The 16996-nt window shown below is 39.2% G+C and overlaps 2 protein-coding genes across 2 annotated transcripts; both read right to left on the bottom strand.

Moving 5' to 3' along the window:
• Positions 1 to 961: 961 nt before the first annotated feature.
• LOC117476946 (rho GTPase-activating protein 20-like) lies at positions 962 to 7205 on the bottom strand (the record flags this gene model as incomplete). Its single annotated transcript, XM_034123624.1, has 5 exons — positions 7127 to 7205; positions 6855 to 7039; positions 4441 to 4526; positions 1521 to 1697; positions 962 to 1111 (listed from the first exon to the last, which is right to left on the bottom strand). Coding segments are annotated over exons 2-5 (476 nt in total), but the record flags the coding sequence as incomplete, so codon positions are not given.
• Positions 7206 to 10647: 3442 nt separating this feature from the next.
• On the bottom strand, positions 10648 to 16149 carry pspc1 (paraspeckle component 1). Its single transcript, XM_034123626.1, has 10 exons — positions 15669 to 16149; positions 14802 to 14951; positions 14524 to 14675; positions 14273 to 14368; positions 13919 to 14115; positions 13748 to 13832; positions 13465 to 13570; positions 12891 to 12948; positions 12364 to 12500; positions 10648 to 11572 (listed from the first exon to the last, which is right to left on the bottom strand). Exons 1-10 carry the CDS (start codon positions 16041 to 16043, stop codon positions 11405 to 11407), a joined length of 1524 nt encoding a protein of 507 aa, XP_033979517.1. The 5' UTR covers positions 16044 to 16149; the 3' UTR covers positions 10648 to 11404.
• Between the last annotated feature and the right edge of the window lie 847 nt (positions 16150 to 16996).

Below are 16996 nucleotides of genomic sequence, written 5' to 3' on the forward strand. Positions count from 1 at the left end.
GGTGTGCGGTGGTGAGAGGTGAGAGTGTGTGTGTGTGTGTGTGTGTGTGAGTGAGTGAGTGAGTGAGTGAGTGAGGGTGTGTGTGTAGGTGTGTGTGTGTAGGTGTGTGTATGAGTGAGTGAGTGAGTGAGTGAGTGAGTGTGTGTGTGTGTGTGTGAGAGTGAGAGTGTGTGTGTGTGTGTGTGTGTGAGAGTGAGTGAGTGAGTGAGTGAGTGTGTGTAGGTGTATGTGTGTAGGTGTGTGTGTGTGTAGGTGTGTGTGTAGGTGTGTGTGTAGGTGTGTGTGTGTAGGTGTGTGTATGAGTGAGTGAGTGAGTGAGTGTGAGTGTGAGTGTGAGTGTGAGTGTGAGTGTGTGTGTGAGTGTGAGTGTGAGTGTGTGTGTGTGTGTGTGTGTGTGTGTGTGTGTGCATGTCTGTCTCTGTGATTCCCTGTGAGTGAGTGAGTGAGGTGTGTAGGTGTGTGTGTGTAGGTGTGTGTGTGTGAGTGAGTGAGTGAGGTGTGTGTGTGTGTGTGTGTGTGTGTGAGAGTGAGAGTGTGTGTGTGTGTGTGTGTGTGAGAGTGAGAGTGTGTGTGTGTGTGTGTGAGAGTGAGTGAGTGAGTGAGTGAGTGAGTGAGTGAGTGAGTGAGTGTGTGTAGGTGTGTGTGTGTGTGTGTGTGTAGGTGTGTGTGTGTAGGTGTGTGTGTGTAGGTGTGTGTGTGTGTAGGTGTGTGTGTAGGTGTGTGTATGAGTGAGTGAGTGTGAGTGTGAGTGTGAGTGTGAGTGTGAGTGTGTGTGGGTGTGTGTGTGTGTGTGTGTGTGTGTGTGTGTGTGTGTGTGTGTGTGTGTGTGTGCATGTCTGTCTCTGTGATTCCCTGTGAGTGAGTGAGTGAGTGAGTGAGTGAGTGAGTGAGTGAGTGAGTGAGTGAGTGAGTGAGTGAGTGAGTGTGTGTGTGTGTGTGTGTGTGTGTGTGTGTGTGTTACCTAAACATAGCCACACAGTTACAGGTGGGCCAGCCCATGACGAAGCTCCTCTCTGGGTTCGTGCTCCCCTCACACACTTCGTCCATGCAGCCTGCCGTCCACATCTCACACACACACACCTGCGCCTTCTGCTTGAAGTGATTGGCTGATCTGGGAATGCAGAGGAAGGCACCCAAGATTCAAGATTCAACGCTTTTAATGTCATTTGTACAGCAGCTACAGTGTAGATATGACAATGGGTCACAGGCTCCTCCAACAGTGCAACACAATAAAACAGATATAATAGAAATTGTGCAGAATAGTCAATATACAAGTAATTGGAATATTGATATATATAAGTTACAACCAGAAGAATGTCTCTCATTTGTGTCTACTGATTAATGGACACTACATTTTGGCTACATGGTCTGTTTTGGTTATAATTATGGTTTTAATATTGTACGCCTTCAAGTGAAGATCATCTATGTATGGCTCGTAGCTTTGAACTGTTCAATCTAACCTATCAATGTACCAAATGTATTTTCTATGTGTCTTCAATACAAATATGAAAAAACCTTACTTGGCTTTGGCGATCACCAGCAAGTCGCTGAACAGGAAGAGGTGTCGGTCCTGAGTCTGCATCCCCGTCTTCAACTGAGCGTTTCCGTGGAGAAGAAACGACCTATCAGAGCCGGGGAGGAGGAGGGACTGGACCAATGAGCAGCTCTCTGGACACACTGGAACCAGGAAGCTGTCTCTGAAACAGGGCGGAAAAACAAGAATTCACGACTCAAGGCTTTTATTGTCATGTGTTCATAGCTACAGTGTAGTTATGACAATGACAATCGTAGGCTCCTCCAACAGTGCAACACAATAAAACAGATAATAGTGCAAGTAATACAAATAAAATAGAATAGAAATGGTGCAAGGAGAGTCTATGTACAAGTAATTGGAATATTGATATATATATATGTTGCAAACAGATGGATGTTCTATCAAAAGTTCAGGTGTTTAATAGTCTTATGGCCAGTGGGATGTTTTTATTTTACTCATCAAAATATCCTGTGTTTTACATATGCAGCTGATACAAATACTTACAAATAGTACAATTAATTAAGTAACTTCATTACAGTTAGATTCAATGGGTAGTTGATATATATGCTGTCACTTTGGATAAAGCAACAGCTAAATGAAATGTAATGTAATTACTGGATCACCATCTCGGACATTTCACATCAATTCCCTTCATCATACAAAGATGATCATTATGTGTCAGCCAAGGTTTCTTTTGCATCAAAATAAAATATGTACAGCAGAAAATTAGGAAGAAGGAAGGTATACAAGGCTCACTAGTCATCACAATATACATTTAATTCATCATGTTAACATACTAGATTACACCTGAAAGCTCACAACATGCTAATGGGTTTTTATCATAGCCAGAAAAGTACAAATCAAACCTTCAACGTATTTGTTTACTGATAATAAATCAAAATCACTCTATTCTACATGTTTCACTTAAAGGGGACCTATCATGCAAAATGCACTTGTGTACGTCTTTTCTACATGAATATGTGTCCCCGGTGTTCCAGGGAACTCACCAAGTGTCAGAAAACACAACCCTCTCTATTTTCCTCCATACCCAAATCTCTAAAAAAGGGGCTGCAACGGATCTGATCAAAACTGATCCAGATTTGAACACTGTCCTGACGTCAGGACGGTGGCGCTACGGCTATTGGGCCAACTCCACCAATCAGGAGGAGACAGCCACGGCCATTGCCGTTCGAAAGCGCTGGAGACGCTGTAGTACATATGCCAGGCCTGTAGATGGTGCTGTTCTCACTGAATCTGCCCTTGCAAAAACAGAGCTTAAAAATGTCAAATTGAGCAAAATGAGGCATGGCTAAAATGCATGATCTGTTTGGTATTTTGAAAAAAAAAAGTATAAATATGCCTTATATAGGTATGGTCCTACACTATATTATTCAAATATAGCATGATAGGTCCACTTTAAATAATAACAACAAATAAACATCTTGCATTAACCACATCCTGTTAAAAACATTACATTCTGCACTTTTCTGCTCATGAGACCAAAACTCAGAGGACAAAAGTGTTTTGATGAAGATTTGGGACACCAAGACAGACCCTCTTTGACTCCAACTTCATTCATTGCAGACTTTGTTTAATATCACAAGATGTTGATGCAACCCGAGCAACTCACAGTACCTTCAATGATTTGTAACTTGCTGTAAATCATATCATTACATCATAGTACAACCCAGTAAATGTGCCATATCAACATATGCCTTTGATTTCACATGTACCGTGTTTCAATATTTCTCAAAAGCAACTGCGAAACCATCTTGCAAACAAATCCTCAATTATAAAACCTTTTGACAGTTTGGTATATTTGATATATTATGGTACATCTATAGAGACATCGGGTTAAGGTTGATTTACTTGGTATGTTCTAAAAATAGTTTTAAAGAGACACCAAAAAATAAATAAATATGTAAAACAAAAACCAAGAATCAATCAATGATATGTAACTTGCTGTAAACCAGTGTATCTGACTGGTAATGCATATTAGCTGCTAACTCAATGGTTAAAACTGGTCCTTAAATGTTTTGAGGTGTACAGTGTTGGTTTATCAGAAGGCATGTTTGGCAGAGTAGACATAATCCTCCCCCGTCTCTTCTGATGGCCTCTCTCTTATTAGATTATTCACTTCAGATCTCTGTCTCTTTGCCTCATCATCGAATACTAAACAACTCCAGAATCCTGACAATCCTGACATACATGAACATTGAGTTTGCATGATCCCCTTTGATAGAGATTGATAAGAGATGAAAGGACTCCTGGCTGCATGTAAATGGGACTTTATGTGATTCTGAGTCATGGGTTCAAATCTAAAGAGCTCGCTTCCTTCAATCTATGGTTTTCCCAGGCGACTATATTTGATATTTCCCAAAGAGATGTCGTCATATTTCAGAGGTATGTCTTATCACTTTTTCCACACCTAAACTAAACATTATGTGCAGACTAGGAGTCTAGGTGTTTGAGAATAAGGGTAAGGGGTCAGTGGGTGTTTTTTTAACGAGGTTACTTCTTCTTCACTTTCCCTGTCTGTACGTTTAAAGACAGGGCTATTAATAGATGCCTGATCCTCTGATAAGTCTGCGTCCAGGAGGATTAACTATCCGAGTCGATTCAACACCTCACTAAGGGGGGTTGGGTGTGTGTGTGTGTGTGTGTGTGTGTGTGTGTGTGTGTGTGTGTGTGTGTGTGTGTGTGTGTGTGTGTGTGTGTGTGTGTGTGTGGATTCAGGGTTTTGTTTGACTTCTGTTAAAGTGAGCTGGACGTTTAGAGCTTGACCTAGTCACCTGGATAAACACTGCTGAAGGTGTCAACTTACAAAATGAAATGTGCAATGTGAAAAAAATAGGCATAATTACGGCGTACTACTAGCATTAAGTATTTAAATGTGTGTGCAGTACCTGGAGATAGTCTTGGACCTGATGAGAGCCTTGGAGATGACCATAGAGGGGGCGGACTGCCGCCGATAACTCTGAGACTTCATCCGCTAAAAACAGACAAAAACACACAATAAGTTCATGCAAATTAAAATATTATCTCACCTCTGCATGTGTGTAATGTGTGTTTGTATACAGTGTGTAACAAAAGGTCATATTAACTCTGTTTACACGTCTTTCTTCGACAGTAGAGAATCAAATATTTAATTTCTGATGACCAATATTCATACAGATTGCATCAAAGGAAGATATCCCTGGAAATCAGATTTGTATAGTGTTTAGCTGTGCAATTTACATTACCATTGACTTTATTATAGCACTAAACTAAGTCTTCAATGTGCATCAATTTGGATTTTACAAAAAAGTAGTAAAAGTGCATCAGAATTTAGCTTAAAAACAATATGTAACGTTTTTCTCCCTTAATCCCATATAAATGTAAAGACAAAACCTGTATAACACGTTACAACTTTTTAATGAAAGCCTTTACCTATCCTGCACAACTAAAAAGGCTCCAATCCCACAGAGAGCTGATCTCAGACCCTTTTTTTAAATGTCGTGTTTACACTTTCCTCATTCGTTATGTGCAACACATCCATCACACCGCTGGGACCGACGGTGGCCTCCAAAAGGACAGGAACGTCCGATTGAAGCAGGAGAATTTAAACACGGAGGAATGTCGCAGCATGTAGATTAACCCGGTGACAACATAGAGCAGTCTGTATAACGTCCAGCCTCATCTGTCTCTGCCATGACTCTCCTGACCTCTCTCACACTTCATCTGCACTGTGCACAAATGTGTGAAAACTGTGACGCTCTTATAGGATTTGTGGTGCTGCAGTGAACACATTTTAATCCAGAAATCTCCAGCTAGTCATTTAAAATGAACTACTTTAACTAAAGTATGGCACATTGAGACCCTCTTTTATGTCATCCTAGTACCCCCTTTACCTTTAATTGAATCTCATTGTATTAGGATGTGAGTTCAAAGCTAGGTGACAGATTACATAATTGTTATTTCATCGTGTGTCCGATTAACACACTCTGTGGTCACCTAATACTTATCATGATTAGTATAGTCATTTGTTAAGACAGGTAATCCACTTCTTAAGATGTACTTTGAGGCATTTTTTTCCTATTTCATGTATAACTTAATTTCATTGTAACTCTTAAATACATTAAGGTACAGACGTCCCTTGCAATATCAGCAATTCAAATCAATAAATAACAAAAATTCAAGGCCACAATTGCCTTTAGATAAAAATGCTTTTCATTGTTCTGCATGTTGTGCCATGACGCAATTCAGGAGGACAGAGTCAAACCAATAGTCATGTGTAAGTGTTTGTCATTATTTTTGCACTAAATAAAAACCAATGTTATTCAAATGTATCCTTAGAGGAACATGAACATTGTGATCCATGTTGTGGAGACATTTCAGTCTGAACGCATGACATTAAAGTCACTAATGTGTCCGTAAACTTTACAGAATCAAAAGCTCCACAGTGAGAAAAGATCAATCCAATCTCCACACATTTTTGACATTTCACAGTGTAATATCATTGATTTAGCAAGGGTCACACGGTGGTGAGACATTCCTCACTCTGCAGCCACAACATATACCTTTCAGTCCTTAGAATAAACTAACATGAACTCACAGCGAGGGTTAATGTAGGGAAACACACCTACTGATAGCATGTAAAGGATATTCATTTTTGCTAAACCAATGCACTTTAAACACCCTTTTTATGATGTATCTGATTATAGTACACATTGTTCATGACTATAATAGATTTTACTGCAATCTAAAATGATTATTATGTGTTAACAACCATCGAAACTATAATATACTCATGGAAAATAGTCATTATGAAATGCTTTCTAATGTGGTTTGATTGAATTCTGATTGTGTTGCTCACAAGTGCAGTTTCATGCCTAAAATAACAAGTTGATAAAACCTCACTTTGAATATAAGACACTTAATAATGCACTAGAATTAAGTAACATTGTTATTTGTTATCGTGTACATCTTCATCCTAAGGACTATTTGACTTGTTTGAGTGTCTTTATGGAGGCATATAGGACAAAGCACCCATTCATATTTCAGTTACTTTAAGGACATTTTTATTCTAATAACAACTGGTTAACTATTGTATAGGTAAACAAATATAAAGAGGCTTATTTGTACATGTTGTCTGGAGTTGTGCACTCATATTAAACGCAAATAGATTAGGAAAAGTGCATGTTAAACCATGACAACATATTAAAAATGTATTAATGACATAATGTGCACTCATATTAAATATATTAAACGCAAATAAATGACGAAATGAGCATTTTAACCCATGACTACATATTACCATGTGTTAGTGACATCGACATACCCGTGTGTTTTCCTGCTGCTGCTGCTGCTGCTGCTGCTGCTGCTGTGGAGACATGTCGTCCATCAGCCTCCAGACACTCACTGTCCGGCTGCCCTCAGGTGATTCAGCGGGGAAAAGAATCCCATTAACGTGCTCCTTCTCCGGGAGAAACGAACCATCCCAAAATCACCGGAAACTTTTTTAGCCTGCGCGTAAAATGGAAAACGTGATCAGCGAGGAAGGGAAAACAAGTTTAAAAAAACGTCAAAACATACGTATCTCCTTCTCTTTACCATCAAGGGAAGGTTGTGCTGTAACCAAAATCACCTCCTGCTGTCTGGATTATCAGATACTGTGGCACCCTCCTACAGTAATACGTCTTTACGCACCGAATGGAGGCGGTGCCAGTACGCTGCAAAACATAGGTCCGTCTATTTTTAAACCAAATTGCTCCATTCAATCTGCAGGGCAATCAGATTTACCCGAAAACAAACAAGGCAAAATAAGGTTTATTGGATGAGAGTAGCTGTGTGCTTTGGGGATTACGTTGTATTAAGAAGTCCAACAGGAGTAGAAAATGATTTATGGATCAATCTGCAAATCATTGTTGTCTATTAGCAGAAACAAGAGTAGATTAGACAGAATCATTCTTATGGTAAATAAGAGAAACATTCCCCCTGTCCTAAAACAAATGCCAAACTTACATTATTATTCTTTTTAAATGAACCAAATAATAGTTAAATATACTCCGTTAAAACTACATCTGCATGGCTTCTCTTGGTGTAGTGAAATAAAAAAACAAATATCAATAAAGGACGTAATGAAAAATAGACAGTAGCATGAACAAAAATCTAATTTTATAGACAGTTTGCAGCAAAGGCAACGGTGACCACAGTCTGTTTAACATATTGGGCATTAATACGGTAATAAGTTGACCTTGTATCTACTTTTATTTACACATATACAGTTAAACTATATGCACAAACTAGAAGGAATCCTGGGAACTTGTTCTAGCAGAAGTTATTTGGACGGTGATCGGATTAGCTGCAGGCTGAAGCTACATTATTAGATTCAGTGTCTCTGAGAAAACTGACTGCAATGTAGGCCAAAAGGTTGTAATGTAGGACACATTCACAACATAAATGAAGTGATTATCCTTCAATTAACTCTACAGAGAGACATCTTTGATCTGTGACGCAGATATTAATGTTCCAAAGCTGTAATTAGTTGGATAATAATAATAATAATCTCTATTTGAATAGCACCTTTCATACACTAAGTGCAGTCCAAAGTGCTTCACATAGACATTTCACAGAACATTGATAACAAACAGAATACAGATACCAGTAGGAGACATAAAAACTAACTTAAAATTGCATAGAGCAGACATTTAGATTAAAGGTACAAGAATGAAATTGTGCATTAAAAGGAGGATAGTGCAAATTCAAAACACAAGTGACAGGTTAAAATGCATCGCAATGCATTGAGAAGGTGCAGCAGAGAGAGAGCAGGAGTTTGCTTCCTAAAAGGCTAAATTGTACAAATGTGTTTTGAGTTTTTTTTTTAAAGACTTCCACCGAGCTGGCTTCCCTGATGTCTACAGGTATTTTGTTCCATAGCTTTGGGGCATAGCTCTTAAGCTGCATCACCAAACTTATTTTTACCGCTGTTTTATAATAACATTAATGTAAGACCATATCCAAGGAAAATGAAGGAAGGAAACGCAAAAGGACCAAGGATTGTTGCCCCAAAATCGATGGTCCTTCTGGAAAAGTGGGCCACAAACTGGGCTAAAGCAGAACAAGGCCAGAAAGTGAAGACGTGGGAGTATTCATTCCCCAAATTGGCCACAATCAGCCCCGTTAAAAGTGGATCACTTCAATGATTACCTTCCCTCGTGTTGGTAATGAGCAGCCTTGGGCATGGCAAAGAAAAGCAGCGCGCCCCCCCTTCGTTCGTCGAATCCAAAACGTCCCGCTACAAACACGGTCTTTCCACCCCTAAAGCTGAGAATGCTATCAGTTAAAATGTCAAATTGTACGCTAACAAAACACAAGTGGAGAGAGTCTGTGACAATAGCTTTAAAGAGAGGGAACTTGCAAAAGAAAACGAGGCACTGGAATATTATATATTATATATTACTAACATCATATTTATCACCCTTCTTGTTAATACTGGTATATTATAAACACCCATATTTTAAACCTTGGGTTTTTGTTTAATGTTATAACACAAAGATAATACAGGTTCTTCTGTGTGGACCAGAAAGTCAGGAAGAAAGTAAATCTTGCTACGACATAACAGTTATCTTTGTACATCAATACGACATGACCCAATTAACATATCTTATGTTTCAGGTTCTGATTAAGTTCACTGTAACAGCATCTAATGTCATTTGTAATTTGTATTAATAGGAGAGGAAAGACAGATCTACAAAAGCATGGGATGTTTATATAATCTTAACCAGAAATGTTCTCTCTATGGTCACTATCATTTTTATTTGATCATATAAATCCCACTGAGAGTTAGGTGCTGACTCACTCACTCTGTCTCTACTGAAATGATGATGAAGCAGAACGTCACCATCTTTGTTTTTGGAACCAGAAGCAACTTCACCTTTTATAAGATCAGGTGCAAAGAGGCCTAACATAACAAATATAATACAATGGACCAATCCATCTTGTGTACATACTGTGTGTCTGTGTATCTACCTATTTGTTCACCAGATGCAGGACTCACTTAGGACCTATAAGAGAGGAGACAGAAAACAATTTAAAAACAAATATTCTGCAACACTGAGAATCAAATTGAAAGTGGCATCGTATAAATTATTATATCAAAAAGCCTCTGAAGTATATGTGCAGATGATAATGAAACTGGACAGGCAGAATCAGCAATAACAAATACACTGGTTCATCAGGGGACACAGGTCACATTTTAGCAATCACAAAATATTAATATTGATTCCAGGAAATAGAAGGACCGGCTATTCCCAATTATTACAGTGGAGTGAACTCTACTGAATGCTTGATGCACGCAAAGCGATGATTTCCAAATACATGCCTTAAACACAAAAGTGAAACATCGACTTTTTGCTTGAAACACAAAACTGCTCTCAATTTCCCCGAATATTCTCCTGTAGGATGGTATCTGTCACACACTTAGATACACAGAAAGACAGTCAGATGTGAGTGTGTTACTATGCAAACATACAAGAGGAAGACATTCAATTAAATGTAATTACCTGCAAAAGACTATTCCTTAGAATCCGTGAAAACCATTCAGGTTATATTAAACTTTCCAGGTCCAGTGGAAAAACAGATTGCATCGTCTCTCACAAACACACACACACACATATCACTTCAGGGGACATTACATTGACTTACATGCATTTCCTGGAGACTTATCCTAACCTTAACCATAACCAACACATGCCTAACCCTAACCCTTAACCTAACCAAGTCTTCACCCTAAAATTAATAATTCCCCTCATGGGGTCCTCCATTTTGTCCCCATAAGGGAGGCGAGTCCCCACACGTGACTGCGTAAACAGATTTAGGTCCCCACAAGTATAGTAATGCTAGGCCACACACACACCCCCACACCCCCCCCCCCACACACACACACACCTAACTAGTGACATATTGTCCACATAAAGGTTGACCAATAGAGAGAATATCAGCTTTTTATGAACCATTCTCTAAAGTACTATCAAGATGTCAAATGTTTTTTTTTACAATTTAAAAGGTGGAACTGTAACAGAGACAACTTATTGCAAATACTCAAAAGAAAAAAAGACTCAGAAGCTTGAAAATGAAGGAGTTTTTTTCTACTTGTCCATTTAATAAATAAAGTTTCTTGATAGTTAAACAGATTTTGTGATCAACTGAACTCGCAGTGGCTTATATTTCCATTTCAGAAGGAAACACATTAGGGTAATGGGTTTGCTATATAAAGTAAATTACAGTACAAAACATATTTTATATTCAGACATTCATCCAGATCTGAACTGACCGGATCCAACTTTACAAACATATGAAAAGGGTTAAGTCTAAGGGGGTTGGACTTTAGGATTTTGGCTTATTTACAGTTAAGAAATCACGATTATTTCCAATCAAAAAGAGACAGAATTTCCCACAAATGGTTTATTACTCGTAACCATCAAATACAGGATTCCCCAAAGCTGTATAAACACTCACTCACTGTATGATAGAACATTTAATTAGCTAAGAGTCACAGTATGTCTATCTCTCTAATGTTACACTTTAAAATGTCAGCAGTCTTGTTTTCTAATGTCTTTTAAAATGCAACGATAGCAGTCATGTTCCCACGAAGGACCTTCTTGAAAAATACTTTTAAATACATGTAAGATTCAGCAGACAAAACAGCACCAACCGTCTCATTCAGAAAACATATGCTGTCCAAAAATATCGCAAATAAGAGTCTTTAAAAAGCATTTAATCCACAAAATAGATGCCTTTTAGTGAGAAATATGTCCATGTTGTGGAAACGGGAAAAGAAGATTGGGTTTATGTCAGTCACAAAGGGAAATTCTCTATGTTTGGGAAGAGTTAGTATCTGCGTCGTTTGTTATTTGGTCCTTCAAAAGCCTGAGGGCCCACTGGCTGCTGCTGCTGCTGTTGCTGCTGCTGTTGCTGCTGCTGCTGTTGCTGCTGATTTGGGGACTCAACTTCTGGTCGCCCCCCGATTTGTCCTCCCTGCGGAAACCTATCGTTCCGCTGAGGTTTTTAAGTGTTAAGAAAACGTGATTCACCGTACATCAGAACATCGGGTTTGGATCCAAGTGTCGGCGTCCGAGAGCAACACAAGTGAGCCAAGCAGACGAAAAGAGAGAGGAATAAGGCTATTAGTTAAGTCTACAGGTAAACAAAGTGCTTTCAACTTAATAAAGGTTTTTTTACAAATACAGGTATTTTGCAGTAGTTTTGTCCACAATAACTTTTATAGGAAAGCCTTAGAAGTTAAATTAAACACTCTTTATCCATCATTACACTACAAAAACTCAAAATCTTGCCCAGTATATTATATATTATATAATATCTAGTCAGAATATGTCTATATGTAAGACATGATAACTTCAGAAGTAACACTGCAGTGAGATATCGGGTCTTGTTTTTAGACATCATGCATCATCTTGTTAGGTCAAAAAATCTTATTTTGAATCGTATCTCAGATAAAACTGTTTTTTTTTTACATATTTATTGGAAAATCACCAACTAACTTATATTGTAACACAACATTTCCTGATCCTGGTAAGATATAGTTCAAAATGAGTTCTCCTAGCTAATTATAAGATCTGATTTATCTAAATATCCCATCTTATTTCAAGAACTCTTACCAAGCTAATTTGTTCTATTGGCAGATTTTTGTACTTATTTCAAGTGAAAACACCTTGTTTTCATTATTTCGTAACTTGTTTTTGGAGTAGCATTTGTTCCAGTGTACGAGGCAATGCTACTCTATAAAGAAAGCAGCTTTAATATCCTCATTTTGTTTCCTGATACATTACCATTGCTCCGTTCTCCGACATCAATGGCGACCCCATATTTGCCGTTCCCTCTTGGCCAATGGCTGCTCCCCTTCCACTCATTCCCATCATCTGACCCTGGTTACCATTGGCCCCCGGAGAGCCCTGGTTATAGCCATCTACACGCAAACAAACGCAGCATTGGTTGGTTTGTGGGAATTGTGGGTAAGGTATTCCATATTTAAAGTAGTCAACAGCTAGTGTATTATGTTACAATGTATATTGAGGGTAACACTTCACAGATAGATAAACTAGACAGCAATTAATAACGACAAGTTCTCACTTATAGTGCGACATGTGCAATTGTGTAGACATTATGTGATGTATTGTGATTTGTTCTCTTTTGCATTGCATCCCATGTGAGTCCATGCACACCAAAAGACAGTCAAAACATACAAAGCATTACAAAAATGTGCATCTAGGAGCCACTTGGGATGCAGGACAAAGAGTTCAAATATGACATTACGTCGTCACTTCATTATCTGGTTTTTATAACATGATGCCCGTACCTCCCAAATTAGCGGCTCCACGAGCGCCCAGTTCACCTCCTCTCATTTCCTGCTCTCTCTGTAGGAAGTGAAGAAGAGCCTTCAGAACAAAACCCTGCTAAAAGTATAATTCTTCAACTGAGAAGCTACCAGACAACACTCACACTGTTACAACAAAACTGATGACAGAAATTGCCCATTGCTCTGATTTAATATAATTATCATTCTGCGAAAATGAAGGACTTGCAAGGTACAGATATTTCACAGAACATGTTATTGTTTTACTAACATCTACCAATCATTCTTCATCGAAAAGTAGTTGCTGAGCAGCGGCTAAGCACTAGATGGCAGCAGATAGCGTTTATATTCTTTAATAATACTCCTGCTAGCAAAAAAATAAATATCACATGTTAAATTAAGTACACATCAAGATGTATTTATCTTATTGCAAAGCAGTGTGTGTATAATATTTAAATCAACCTGACAAGCTGAACTTTTTATTCCTGATAGCAGGTTTGTTCTATGTATGAAAGTGCAAATGTAACTAGACTTCAGTGTTTCTAAGCGTGCTTGTTTGTGATCCAGATGTACTCACGTTGTCCGGGTAGTTTGGTTTGAATCCTTCTGCTGGACGTCTCTGTTCCTCCTGTTCTCTGTGCCTCATCGCCTCCTCCTCTCGCCTCCTCCTCTCCTCTTCATGCCTGCAACCACACAGAATAAAGACACATCAAATCAAACAATCTGACTATAAACAGCCTGTCTGTGTAGCTCAGTGATTTGCATCCACTGTTCTGCGGCACACCAGTAAGAGGTCGTCATGTGAGCCGTGGCTTAAAGGTTGAAAAACACTCTGATGTAGAGAAAGAAAGAAAGCACACCTCATCTCTATCTGCTGTCGTCTCTGCAGCTCCTGGTTGCGAAGCTCCTCCAGCCTCCTCAGCTCCTCCTGACGCCTCATCAGATCTGGAGGAAGCCACAAAAAAGTATCACATTGAGCATCAAAACAGAAGGACAACATGCATGGATTATGGCAGCTTCACAGCCCCTACCTTGTCTCATCATCATGAGCTGGTGTTCGTGTTTGGCCGACTCCAGCTCGGCCTCCAGCTTCTCTTTGGCCTCTTTTATGTTCTTGTCCACCTGCTCTTTCTGCTGTTTCTCCATCTCATGAAGGGCTTTCCAGCGAGACGAGTATTCAAACTCAAAAGTCCCCGGCTGAGCAAAATGTGGCTTCAGCTCTCGTTCCCTAGGGGGAAGGAGACAAAAAAAGAGAATAACTCTTTGCTATACTGACAGACAACCACGTGCATGGTGGAGTTGGAAATGTTCTAATAACAAACACCAGTAAAACAGACTTAAGTACATTTTAATGAAACAGAAACTTAACTTGTCTTTGTACTTACTTATAGTATTTTGCGGTCTTGTGCAGCAGTTTCTCAGGCTGTCCATCCTCATCATCAAAGTGCTCCGAGGGCTCCACAATGGCTGGACAAGGTGTGCTGAAGAAAGGTAAGACAACACTAAATTAATCCTGTGATGTTACAAGAAGGTGATGGTCAGTGGTTTTGGAGTAGAGCGATAGCAAGGTTACATCAATTTAATAGATGTGTCTGCATGGATTTTGTTAAAGAAAATTCAGTCCTGCACTCCTCACTTGGTCAGCAGCAGTGCTCCCTCCGTGCATTGCTCCAGAGCTTTTCGTGCCGCTGATTTGTGTGCAAACTCCACGATGCCTCTCCCAGTGGGACGACCGCGGTCATCCGTCACCACGATAGCCCGTTCCACCGGCCCAAACTCAGAAAACGCCTGATGGCAGAAGAAAGGGCTTCAGATTACAGGGTATGTGCACAGAAATCATCGATTCTGTAGAAGTAAGATTGACAAACATCCTAATCTTAATGAATTTCTGAAGTGTTGAAACTCTTGTCCTACCTGTTCTAGCAGCTCATTGGTCACTGCAGGTAACAGGTTGCGTACAGTGAGTGCAGAACCGTGTGTAGCAAAGCGTATCCTGATTGGTCGATTGTTCATCACAGTCCCATCCAACTCACATTTAGCAATCTCTGCTAGTGTCCGTGTTTCCTGGAAGACAAGAGATACAAGAAAAAGGTTGACGATACCTCAGTGATGCGCATTAAGGTTTCAATTAGGGCTGAATGATAAATATATAAATAGTCGTTTAAACTTTAAGATATCTGACAGTCCAGAATCTGCATCGTTGCATCAACACTTGTACAACTGTCTGTGCAAGGTTCAAACTAAACTGAGATGAGAAACAAGACGTATTTAAAAAGGGCTGCCCTCTCTTAGTCGACTAATTGGTCCTTTTTGTCTTAGGTTTAGAATAAGCGTGCATCTGTTTGCATTCCACATGTGTATTTTTACTACAATATTAGTAGCAGTGTTTTTTTGACCTCTTGACATGCATGTAGTTGACTTCTTACGCATTTACCGGCACATTCATTTGGAACATTCTCTTGCACAATTTTATTTTATTTCTGTTTTTATTCACTCCATTTTTATTGAGTATATATATATATGTTGCAGTGTTGGAGTAGCCTGGGATTTGCATTGCCATATATACACTCTAGCTACTATGCATATGACAACAAAGCCTTTGAATCTTGAATGGATCAAAAATATTTCTGTAGTCAATAAATGTTTTGTCATGCTTATTTCCAATTATCTTATGTGTTTATGGCAAACACATGATTTAAAGTGGGGCTTTTGCATGATTATTTGTGGAGAAACATATAACAGGAAACACTCCAACACACACTTGAAATCACAAGGACTTACCAAACGAATGATGCCGAAGCCCCTCTCTCTGTTGATAAACACCTCGCTGATATTTCCATATTTAGCAAACATATCTTTGAACTCTTCCTCGGGGATATCCACCGGGAGGTTCCCCACAAAAAGCCGGGATCTCTGAGTGAAAGTCTTCTCTCCAGGCTTCCTAAAACTGTTGATATCCAGGGTCATTTCATCCCGGGGTTCCTCGCTTCCTTCCCCGGCTTCTTCTGCTGGTTCGGCCCCAGGAGAAAGCTCCTCCTTCGGCTCTGGACTGTCTTTGTTCCCCGGTGATTCCTCCGGGGAGTCGGTGGTGCGTAAAGCTGGTTGGGGAGAATTACTGCTTTGCATGGTCGCTTGATGCATGTTTCGCTTAGCCATTCGTGGACAAAGTACTTGTAGAAAGCGATTAAATTAAACAGAAATTGAGGAGGTTGTTGTGGACCAGATGGCGCACACCTCCTGATTTTCAAAAATGGCGATGGATGCGTGCGCAACTTCTTATTTTGATCCACGCAAGTGCGTAAATACAAAATGTGGACGCCAGGGGACCCCCTTTCAGCTATTAGGAGCTCTATAAATGTGTTAATTTCCTTATCAATTAATATGCATAAAACATATTTGGTTGATTCATCTTTGAGTCTAAATAAAGAGTGAGAAAGTAGTGAAGACGACTTTAAAAATTATTCCAATGATCACAATTAGGAGGCTTGAATAATATATATTTTTTTAAATCCAGCAGCCCTACAGCCAGCAAGTCAAGTAATGTGTTCAATATAGCCCCGAATGGATATCCAACAACACTCTCTGCTATAGTAGAGCCATTTCTCTAACACACACAATGGGAGGCACTATGAGCTCCTAAGTAATATTTCCTTAGTGTGTGAAAAGGATTCCAGACAGACGGGCCAGACAAAATACATCCAATAAACAATGGAAAATAAACATTGGAATATAGCGTTAAAGTGTAAAACAGTAATGTGATGAATATAACGACAATGCCAATATGCAACATTTCATTTCCATAATATTTTTTCCATCTACTGTTCAAATTACACACATACAAGAAATAATGTAACGTAAAGTATTTAAATAACTAAAGTGCATCTTATTTTCCAGTTAAGTGGAAAACATCCATCCTTGCCACTTTAATATGAAGTCTAAAAACGACAGGTCATGACAAACTTCTTAAACCTATTCATTTTGTGATTTAAGAGTTGGGTAAGCACTAGCCAAAAGGCAACTAGCAAGAGGACCTGCATGTCATAGTTAAATGATACTTAAGTCAGTAAAACAAAGTCATTTCAACTGGAGGTTTAGATACATTGAGAAAA

This window comes from Trematomus bernacchii, unplaced genomic scaffold, assembly GCF_902827165.1.
Source record: "Trematomus bernacchii unplaced genomic scaffold, fTreBer1.1, whole genome shotgun sequence".
In the NCBI taxonomy this organism is placed as follows: domain Eukaryota; kingdom Metazoa; phylum Chordata; class Actinopteri; order Perciformes; family Nototheniidae; genus Trematomus; species Trematomus bernacchii.